The sequence below is a fragment of the Eriocheir sinensis genome, unplaced genomic scaffold (genome assembly GCF_024679095.1).
Source record: "Eriocheir sinensis breed Jianghai 21 unplaced genomic scaffold, ASM2467909v1 Scaffold410, whole genome shotgun sequence".
Taxonomy (NCBI): domain Eukaryota; kingdom Metazoa; phylum Arthropoda; class Malacostraca; order Decapoda; family Varunidae; genus Eriocheir; species Eriocheir sinensis.
Window position 1 is genome coordinate 107,987 of NW_026111733.1, and position 11,330 is coordinate 119,316.

General features: G+C 50.3%; 1 protein-coding gene across 1 annotated transcript; it reads right to left on the bottom strand.

The window, feature by feature from the left end:
• Window positions 1-9,423: 9,423 nt before the first annotated feature.
• Window positions 9,424-10,333, bottom strand: LOC126992173 (uncharacterized). The gene is made up of 2 exons (XM_050850832.1): window positions 9,892-10,333; window positions 9,424-9,809 (listed from the first exon to the last, which is right to left on the bottom strand). The coding sequence occupies exons 1-2, from the start codon at window positions 10,331-10,333 to the stop codon at window positions 9,424-9,426; spliced, it is 828 nt and encodes a 275-aa protein (XP_050706789.1).
• Window positions 10,334-11,330: the final 997 nt, after the last annotated feature.

Genomic DNA, 11,330 nt, shown 5'->3' on the forward strand with positions numbered 1-11,330 from the left:
CACTCTTAACTCGAAGCCCTGCGTGTGGACCCTGTGTGTGTGACAATAACAGCTGCAGGCCCGTGATAGTGTGACATGTATATAGTCCCCGCTGCCCTGAATATACACAGTCATCTTTTGTGTAACCTGAATATCTACGAGTTCTTGATTTATATTGGTTTAGTGATTGAATGAGCCGGTGAACGAGTGATTAAGAAATCACACACACACACACACACACACACACACACACACACACACACACACACACACACACCTAGACTGCGTGTCACCTCGCAAGATATTGGAGGAATTCCCTGCATGTGGGGCGGTACGTTGGGCGTTTTTTCTCCACTTGAAGGAAAATGAACACTGCTATCACTGCCAGGCGTTGAGTGCCGCTAGATTAGTTTATGTGACTCCTACACTTCATATAAATGTTCCGCGCCGTCACGAAGGTTGGGGACGCGCCACGAAGATGCAACATGTTCACTGGAGTCATACTTGTTATCTTGTAAGTTATGTATAAGCAAGTTTTAGTGGTGCTTATTTTTCAGATATAAAGAAGCGCTCACGAGAGATGTAAACGCAAATCACTACCAAATGTGTTAGTCAATTTTGTGAACCCAACAATTCAATATATCACACAAGTATCTTTTGTTTTCTCAAGCTTAACATTGCGTGTGAAATATAATGTTACGGTACAGCATCAGTAAATATGAACAAAATATACTTTTATTAAAACCTTATGGCAGAGAAAGCACTGATTCATTCGCTTTCCGTAGCTAAATATTTCACGCAGAGTGGATTATTAGCACTACTTTGGCTAAGCATGATAAGCTGAAGGCATTACAGTTTGCAAGCATTACGAGCAGAGCTTCAGCAGGCCGTTCTCTCCTGCCTGACATCGGGGCAACGGATCCTGTGAATACCAGTGAGCGACCTGATCCCTCTACCCGTTACATGGACCCCCTACCCCTGTATCCCCCGCCTCCTCTTTCATCTATCCACCTCCTTACTACCTCCCTCCACTTCGTAAACCCCCTCGCCCTCCCTGCACCACCTGTTTCCCACCTCCTCCCTCCACCTCCATCTAACCACCCGCACCGTTACTCTCTGCCTCCCTCAACTTACCTCTCTCCTCCACCTCCCTCTCTCTTGTTTTCTTACATATCCCTCGTCTACCTCCCCACTACCCTCCTCCTCCACCTGCCCCCTTCCCACCTTCTTACACCAACTCCCCATCCATCCCCACCCCGTCTTCCATCCATCTCCTCACTACTCCCTCTTGCCTCCAGCCTCTGAATACCCCCCTCCACCTTCTATCTTATATAACCTCGCTTCCCTCCCTACCCCCTTTCCTACCTTCTCCACCTCCACCTTCTTCACCTTAACAGAAAAACGCAGCTAAGGTCAGGGAAGCACTTTAAGGTCAGGTGGATCAAGGTTACGTTATTATCGAACAGTCCAGCGCAGCGTATACCTCCTCGATAAATATTGTGAACATATCAATCGTGGCTCATCAGTATCGTCCATGCCTTAGCGAGGGGGTGAGCGGCGACCATGCACCCTCCCCGCACCAAACACAAAGGAACACAAAGGAAGAACAAACAACAGCAGACCCCCGCCGCCAGACCCTCCAAACCGGTACCTTTTGCTTGAATAAAGGAAAAATAATAGTGAGCATTTCTCACACTGAAATTGAATGACCACAGACGAAAATAAAAGAGTAAGCAGGATAGTAATGGCAGCGCTAATGCTATATATTGAGGATGAGCGAAAACCAGGAAGGAGAGACACTGCTTACATAAGTGACGCAAGTACCAGAGTTATCGTATTACTTCGTGGTTTAGGGCAAGGTTCTCTATCTTGGGTAACTGTTTCTCTGCTTTAATTCTCGCCCACTTTACCAGCGCTATATATTGAGAATGAGCGAAAACTAGGAGAGAGAGATACTGCTTACATAAGTGACGTAAGCATCAGCCGGTTATCCTATTACTTCGTGGTTTAGGGCAAGGTTCTCTGTCTGGGGTAACTGTTTTCCTGCTTTAATCACTCTGTCTCCCTCGCTGTGTTGTATCGACTTGAAAATGCTGTGCAGAGTTTTAGTGCATCTGTATACGCGAAAATCAATACCTTTACTGCCCATCAGCCCGAGCTAGTTTGCTTGTGTGTGAGTTATCTTTCTTGAGTAGCTGTTTCTCTACTTGGATTCTCTCTCTTGGCTAACTGTATTTGTGCTTAAGTCGCCTCGCACATCAGGGAACAAACGACATGTAGAGCAAGGCAAACAAAGAGGGCAGCTGAGTCATCGTCGGAGTGATTAAATCTTCATATTTCATCCTCAGGACAAACAAACACAAGGGGGCTGGCAAACATTAGGTGAAGTACTCGTGCTTAGGGTTACTGTGCTGGTCAAGGGAGCAGTAATCAGAGGAGGGCTGGGGAAGGGGAGGGAGGGAGGGTTGCAGACAGGCATGCTGGGGAGAACTGGAGATGGAGGTGCAGGGGAGTTGATTGGGGGTGGGAGGAGCGCGAGGAGAAGCATTAGATTGGACATGCAGGGGAGTCTGAGGTAAGTATGCAGGGGTGTTGGAGGTACTAAGCATAAAAGAAGAGTGTCAGGGGGGTAGGAATGCAGGGGAACGTTGGAAGGGGAAAACAGAGGAGAGTGGAGAGTGGGCCTGCAGGGAGGTTTACCTTGGGGATAGGGACGCGTGGCAGACTTGTTATACATGCGTGGGGGCAAGTTGAGGGTGGGCAAGTGGAGGAGAACTGTGGGGGTGAGTTTGGGGAGAGTATATAAAGGGTATGAGGGGGGGAAGAGGGGCGAATTGGAGGTGAGTGGAAATCCTTGGGAAAATTAGGCAGTGGGCATGCGGGGAAGAGCTAGGGAAGTCAGGAGGGAGAGAACTGGGGGGTGGGTATCTGAGGGGGGAGGTGATGGAGGGAGTTGGGTTGGTCTGTGGAGTGGTTCAGGCAGGTGTGTTGGATTGGGGGGGACATGAGCCAGGTGCGCGGAGGTGTTGCCAAGGTGGGGGTGGGGGGGTCTATGCTGCGCGGTTGGTCACTATCAACCTTCAACTTGTCAGCCATCACCGCTGCCTCCTCCGCACGTCCACCATTTTCAAAGTATATACAGGCGCGTTAATCTGATTCGTTTTCACTAGACAGGACCTCTTATTAATTTGCCTGCTAATTTTCTACGAGAGCGCCGATCATTACGAATCTGTATCTTCGCAATTCCTTAATGATACAGGCTACCAGACCGCAATTTGTTCTCTGCTCGTACCCTGTAAAGAACCTTGACTTGAGAATGTCTAACTAAAAACCTACGATGATAATTATACTGTACGCCTTTCTACATCAGCTCCCAACACGCTTCTATCACTTTCTGACTCCACCTGCTTTGTACCTTCTCCTCCTCTTCCTCTTCCTCCTCCATCTCTTCATCTGCCAAAAAATAGTTGCATGTACTTCTGTTTCCTGCTCCCTCTTTCTGCCGCCTCGTCTTCCTCCTGCTCCTTCTCCTTCTCTTCACCGTGCGCCTTTCTACATCAGCTCCCAACACGCTTCTATCACTTTCTGACTCCACCTGCTTTGTACCGTCTCCTCCTCTTCCTGTTCCTCCTCCATCTCTTCATCTGCCAAATAATAGTTGCATGCACTTCTTCCTGCCGCCTCCTCTTCCTCCTGCTCCTTCTCCATCTCTTCACCCGCACAAGTTGCACGCCCCTCAGCCTTCTTCACTTCCCCGGGACTGCACGCCTTTCTACTTAGCTCCTACAGGCCTCTATATATCAATTTCCACCTTCTGCTCTTTCTCCATTCTCTTTATCTCACCCTCTGACAGATCCTTAACCTTTCCATGCCTCCTCTTTCACCCGCCTCCTCTCTGCCTTTTGACACATTATCGCTCTTTATCACACCCTTTTCCCTCCCGTGTTTCACCTCCTGCCCCGCCTCCTCTTTCTCCTTTATTCCCTAACTGCATGTCCCTCCCGGCCTTCCCTACCGTCCTTCGCACCTGTTATCGACCCTCATCGCACCCTTCACCTCTCACTCTCTCCCCGTATCTTCCGAGGCTTCTCCTAATCTCAGCTAACAACCGGGCGCACCTGTATCTCTCTAATTATCTCGTTCGCGTCTGCCGTACCGTCTCGCATCCCTTCCTCTTCTCCCTCAACCACCACCGTCACCTCCATCTCCACTTCCTCCTCTTCCTCTTCCTCTTACTCTCACTTTTTCTTTTTCTCTTCCTCACTTTCTTTTCTTTCTCTTTCTCCTCTCTGTTTTCTTTCATTCTCTTTGTTTTCTTTTCTTTCTGTTTCTTTTCTTCCTCCTTCTCCTCCTCCTCCTCCTTCTATCGTCTTATTTTCCCATTATCATCATTCCCTTACGCTTCTAATACCCTTCTGCTTGTCTGCACCCTTCTTATCTTCTCCCCCTGTCTCTTTCCTCTTTTCCTATTAACCTTCACCTTTTCTTCCTCTACCAACACCTTTCTCCTTGTCAAAATCCTCCATTTTCTCCTCCTGTCTCTCTCATTTCTTCCTTTTGCACTTCACCTTTTTTCCTCTACTAACGCCCTTCTCACTCCGTTCCTTGCTCCCGCCCCTTTGACCTGCAACCTCCTTTTCGAGCTCATAAAATCAAGAAAAGGTATGAAGTGGATGTGACTAAAAGGAACTGTGCACGAGAAAGAGACGCTCCGATAATTGCCTCTTGCATAACCTTCACTCCTTTTAAAATAGATTTCAGTTCCTCGACAGTTCTATTAAGGCTCGAATTCATGAGTCAAAGTATATTATTACAAGAGTAGCATTTATCTGGCAGTGAAAGTATATAAGATAAGAACATAAGAACATAAGAACGCAGGAGTCTACAAGAGGCCGGTAGGCCTGTACGAGGCAGCTCCTTTGACCCTAAGCTCCCGTGTATCTAACCCCACCTAATATCGCTGTCCATGAATTTATCTAGTCTATTTTTGAATATGACAATTGTATTGGCACTCACCACATGACTGCTAAGCCTATTCCACTCATCCACCACCCTGTTTGTAAACCAATTTTTGCATAATTATGTCCCAGTTGAATCTGAATTTATCCAGTTTAAACCCATTACTTCCTGTCCTACCCGGTTCTCTTACCAACAAAACCTTATGAATGTCTCCCTTATTAAAGCCCTTCATCCATTTATAAACCTCGATCATGTCTCCACGCACCCTTCGCCTTTCTAGAGAATGCAAGTTTAACTGTTTGAGTCTTTCCTCGTATGGCAAGTTTCTCAACCCCTGAATCATCTTAGTCATCCTCCTCTGCACCGATTCTAACATTTTGATATCCATTCTATAGTAAGGTGACCAGAACTGAACCGCATAGTCAAGATGAGGTCTAACTAATGCTAAATATAGTTTGAGGAAGATTTCTGGGCTTCTGTTGCTTACGCTCCTTGAAATAAATCCCAGTACCCTATTAGCTCGATTTCTAGCTTGAATGCATTGTGCCCTTGGACGGAGATCAGAGCTCACTAAGACCCTAAATCCCTCTCCTTTTAAACCTGCTTATGAGAGTGTCATTTAAGCGATAGTTATGTGAGGGTTGTTCCTACCTACACTCAGAATACTGCACTTCCCTACATTGAACTCCATCTGCCATTTATCCGCCCAGTCATACAATCTGTTGAGTTCACCTTGGAGAATACTAGCGTCCTGATCCGACTCAATTACTCTACCGATCTTGGTATCATCTGCAAATTTACTAACATCACTACTAATTCCTGCATATAAGTCATTGATATAAATAATAAACAAAAGTGGACCTAATACCGAGCCTTGTGGGACCCCACTCGTAACACATCCCCAGTCAGATCTTTTACCATTGATTTGCACTCTTTGCTTCCTATTGCTAAGCCACGCCTTGACCCAGTTCAAAACTTTACCCTCTACTCCGTGAGGCTGTAATTTAAGCAACATTCGTTGGTCAAGAACTTTGTCAAACGCTCTACTAAAATCAAGATAGATTACATCATAATTTTCATCTCTGTCAACCGCCTCAAATACTTTATTGTAGAAGGACAAGAGATTGGTGAGGCATGACCTACCTTTAGTGAACCCATGCTGCGAGTCGTGAAATAAGCTATGTTTCTCTAAATGCTCCCGAATGTTCCTGGCTATTATGGACTCCAGCATCTTGCCTATAACCGATGTTAAGCTAATTGGGCGATAGTTTGAAGCAACTGACCTGTCCCCCTTTTTAAAAATCGGCGTCACATTAGCTACTTTCTATAGGCTCGGCACATAGCCAGTATTTACCGACATCTTAAAGATGTCGGTTAGTAAATCACTAGTACATCACCTAATTCCTTTAATACCCTCGGAAATATCCCGTCAGGACCTGGCGACTTGTTCTTCTTAAGCTTATCTATCTCATCCTGAACTACTTGCCTGGTAATGATTATATCCCTCAATTTATCGCCATCCCCGCCCTCGTACACCTGAACTCTTTCCGGTATAGTCGTTCGATCCTCCTGTGTGAATACTGAAAGGAAGTAGTCGTTCAACAATGTGCTCATATTTTCGTAATTTTCTACTAGCTACCCTGTGGTTGTTTTAAGCGGCCCAATATTCTCACGTGTTTTGTTCTATACATCTGAAAGAAGCCCTTAGGATTACTTTTCGCCTCATTTGCTACTTTGATCTCATAGTTCCTTTTGCTATCCTGGTGTTTTCTTAACTAATCTAGATAGTTCGACGTACCGGCCCCTGAGATGTGTTTCACCATTCTTTATTTTCTGATAAATTCCTTCTTTAACCCAATCTCGTGTTTTAGTCCACGAGTCATCCATAGGATCATTGTTTTCTTTTCTAAGTGTTCGCTGTGGTATATGCTGTCCTTGCCCCTCTACTATTACTCTAACTAAATTATTGTAAGACATTTCTACCTGGTTCTCCTGGCTCTCCAATCCAAAGTTCTGGCCCTCATGAATCCCTAGATTATCCCAGTTTACCCCTTCAAGATGTCTTCGAAGCCCCTCGTAATTTGCTCTTCTGAAATCTGGCACTAACACTGGGTTTGGTTCGCGTGTTACCGCCCAGTCTAAGCTAAAACGAACCGTTCTGTGGTCACTATTTCCTAACTCTCCGCCCACCTCCAACTCACGTAGCAAGTTCCCATTATTGGTTAGGACTAAGTCTAATATGTAGGCAGGTAGGCTCAGTAACTACCTGCTTATCTTATTTCTTTTCCTAATTACTAGCAATTATCGGTGATTGCAGAACTCATCGGATAATTATAGTTTTGTATATATGCAAATAACTCATTTGCAAGTGTATGAGTGTTGATCTTTTTTTTTTTTTTTTTCATATTTACCGAGTTTTAATGTGTTCAACTTAACCTGATCACAAAGATAACCCCATCAATCAATTTCTCAAGTCAACTTTACCCAGAAAAAATTGTTCATTTGTCTCTGCATGATGACTAGCTCAAAAGTTATGCGATTATTGATTATCGTCGGAAATCCAAGATGGCCGCTAAAGAACCCCTTGGGACAAGTTTCATGACGGGAACATAAAATCTGTTTACTAGACACCTCGAGGATTACAAACATGTAAGTGAGAAAAATATGTCACCATGGTGCATGGGGACCCATCTCCCGACTCGACTATCTTGACAGAGTATGAAGCCGACAGGTGTAGCAAAAGTTTAATTAAGAATACGCCGTTCAAGGAGGCTGCTGTTTACTTTACTACTGGAAGGGACGAAAGAGTGGAGATTCTGGTTAACCTTTCATTTGGACACGAGGAAGATGGGGCGTGGAGTCGCTAGGGCAGGATAACGGGGCTTGACTAGGCTATATGTGTATACCTCCATGATATGGGTCCCAGCGCGTGGAGGCCATGTTCCGCGCGCAGTCCTCCTCCCTCCTCCCCAATCCCTGCTCTAAGGGATACGCAGCTGTCACCGGCGCCCTTCACGCGGAGATGAGGTGACGAGAGGATTGTGTAAATGATTTAGTGACGTGAGGCAGCGGCGGCGTGGGGCACAGCGGGCGGGAGGCAGAGAAGAGGGTTTGTTGGAATGGGCGGCGGCGCCCGCGTGAGTGCAACCCGTGTGATGTGATTGGTCAGCTCGCGGCCAACCCCGGCATTGTGTTCTCCCCTCAGCGTCATTGTTCCTGCCACCCTTCATGCACGGACGAGCCGCCAGCAGTCGTAAGTGACTGTTACCATGCCCACAGTACGGTAACGAGGGGAAGGAGAGGCCAGGGCCGCGGAATGAGAGGCAGGGAGCGGGGCGCGGGGCGAGGGAGAAGGACGGGTGTCGCCCGGCGGCGGGCACGTCACCAGAGGCCACTTTGTGCTTTATCTGTCGCCCTTTACTGTGCCGGTACTGGCGCCTCTCACACCGAGACGAGGTAATGTGAGCTTCAGGCCAATGGAGGCACCCCGCCGGGCAGCAGCAGGGGACGGGCAGGGCAGCGAAGGGCCGGGGCGGTGTGGCGGCGGTGGCGGAGGGCGGGGCGGCAGCGGCAGCCCGTGACGTGATGGCCGTTACGCTGTGACTCATTCACACGCATTACACTAGCGTAGGCGGCTTTCCTGTGTCTGCGGGCTGTTGGCACTCCTCCTAGTGGACGTTGTGTTAAAAAAAAAAAATCAGTATGAAGATGACGTAGCAGCGGTAAGCATGTGAGAGCTCCGGCCGTGGCGGGGCAGTGTTTGGGGCGGCCATTTTACAGTGTGAGGAGAGGCAGCGCGATGGAGCCCCGCAGGGCGTGCAGTGCTCGCCGCGCCCCGCCGTCGCTCCGGTGATGGTCAGCTGACACGGGCATCTCGGAGTGTCCGGGGGCGTCCAGTGACTTGTATATGTTGATAGCGTGACACAGCAGCAGCCTTTGAACTCTACTTGACACCTCGTGAGTCAACACACACACACACACACACACACACACACTGTCCCCGCCTCCGCCACACTCTTCAAAACGGGCGGAATAATAATAACAATAATAACAGTCATAACAGCCTTCAAAAAAAATCCCAAACTCGGCGGCGACCCACCCAGGCTTGGTCACTTTTCGGCCTCCGTTGACTACCCCGCGCCACGCCTCGCCGCTCTTTCCTGGCTAATATTTGAGCAGTTTCTGGATACCACATCAACAATGCTTTCTGTTGGTCAGGTACTTGTCGACACTTGTAATCATTGGATAGACAAACACTGAATAAACTAAAGTCCGTATATTCTATGGAAAGTAACAGAGAAAGAACGAGTACGTGCGTACGCGATACAGAGACGGGGTGAACTGGCCCCTGAGGCACTGCCAGCCTCTGAGGGGCCACAACGGTCAAAACCGCTGACACCGCAGGATTAGTGTTGCCCCAGGCAAGGTGCCTATATTCAGAACTAACATTACCCACATCTCCCTCCCCCCTTCACGCTCATAGTCCTAGTCTTGAGCGGGTGCCTTGGCTCTGAGCCGCTCCGAGCGACGGGGCACAGCGAGGTGAGGTGAGTCCGGGCGTGGAGGAGACTCGTCCACGACCGGGGTGTCGACTGCAGGGGGCGGAACCGGCCGAAGGAAACGGCGGTTCCTCCACAAGATGCGGCCGCTCGGCATCCGGACGTGATAGGCCCTAGACCGGCCGGCGCCCATTACCGTGCCCACCTTGTCCCAACGCTGCGTGGTTGGGTCCTGGATGCGCACGAGAGCACCTGTCTTCAACGGCTGAAGCGGGCGGGCATGGGCGTCATACCGGGCCTTGGCATCTCGGGCACGGGTAGCGGCGCGGCGGTCACAGCTCTCGGCTCTGGCCTGCCACTCCTTCGCGAAGGCTTTGGCATGGGCAGGGACGCAGGAACGGAGGACGGCCGTACAAGACCTGGGCCGAGCGGCCCGTGGAGTTCGGTGTGTTACGCAGCTCCAGAAGGCCTTTGTCGAACGCCTCACAGTCGATGTTACCGGACGGGGCCACCTTCAGGATGAGGTGTTTAACTGCTTTCACTGCCGCTTCGGCGTGTCCGTTCGACTGTGGGTAGTTGGGCGATGACACGTTGTGGCGGACCCCCCATCGCTCCAAAAATTCCGCGAGCTCCCGGCTGGTGAACTGAGGGCCTCCATCAGTCCGCAGACGCACAGGGACACCCAGATCACGGAAGAGGCGCCGGAAGTAGCGGATGGTGGCGGCAGACGTCGTGTCGGAGCCGCAGGTGACCACCACAGGCCAGCCAGAGAGGCGGTCGACGACGACTAGGAAGTGTTTCCCAGCCGCGGTGAAGAAGTCGGCCGACACTGACTCGAAGGGCCTGGTGGGGTTGTCGTCGCACAACAAGTGCTCCTGCTGCTGGCTAGGTAGCATAACCTGGCACGGCTCACAGGCGCGGACAGTGCTGACGATGTCCGCGTCTATGCCGGGCCAATACACGGCCTGACGAGCGCGGCGCTTGGTGGCTTCGGCTCCGCGATGACTATCATGGAGGAATCATGTCCGTGCGTCAGGAGGAGGACGAGCACGGAGCACAGCGCGGCAATGCCCCGCAGGAGGTCACTCTGGTCCTGCTGATGGTAGGCGTAGGCCAGGGTGACCACGTGGCTGGCCAGCAGCAGGAGCAGCAGCAGGCCGGCCACACACTTGTACGGGCGGCGCATAATAGCCTTGCGTAGGCGTTGGCAGGGCGTTGATAAACGCGACATTGTGCCTTCCATCGCTCCGTGTTTGGAGTTACTGTACCTCTGCTGACACTCTTCACTTTCAGTGTCAAGATCACTGTCAGGGTCATCGTCAAGGTTGTCGTCGTCAGGGTTGTTATCGTCAGGGCTGTCATCGTCGGGGCTGTAGTAATCAGGGGCGCTGGGTCCCGAGATGAAGCTCGCCAGGGTAGCGAGCAGCAGCCCCTGCAGGACCCACCACCAGTAGCCGAGGGTGTGCAGGGCGTCGGTGGGTCCCAGGCCCAGGGCGTGCAGCAGGGGCTGTGCCTGCAGGTCGTATTGCACAGCGAGGGCCTCTCGCACGAGGTCGTCACTATAGGTGACGTGAACGGCGAGCCATGCCCACCGCATTAAGGAACTCCCGGATGGCCGGAGGAGGGCGACGGATGGCACGATGAGCACGGAGCATAGCGCGGCAATGCCCCGCAGGAGATCACTCTGGCCTTGCTGATGGTAGGCGTAGGCCAGGGTGGCCACGTGGCCGGCCAGCAGCAGGAGCAGCAGCAGGCCGGCCACACACTTGTACGGGCGGCGCATAATAGCCTTGCATAGGCGTTGGCAGGGCGTTGGTAAACGCGACATTGTGCCTTCCATCGCTCCGTGTTTGTTGTTATTGTGTGTCTCAAGGAACACTTCACTTTGTGAGT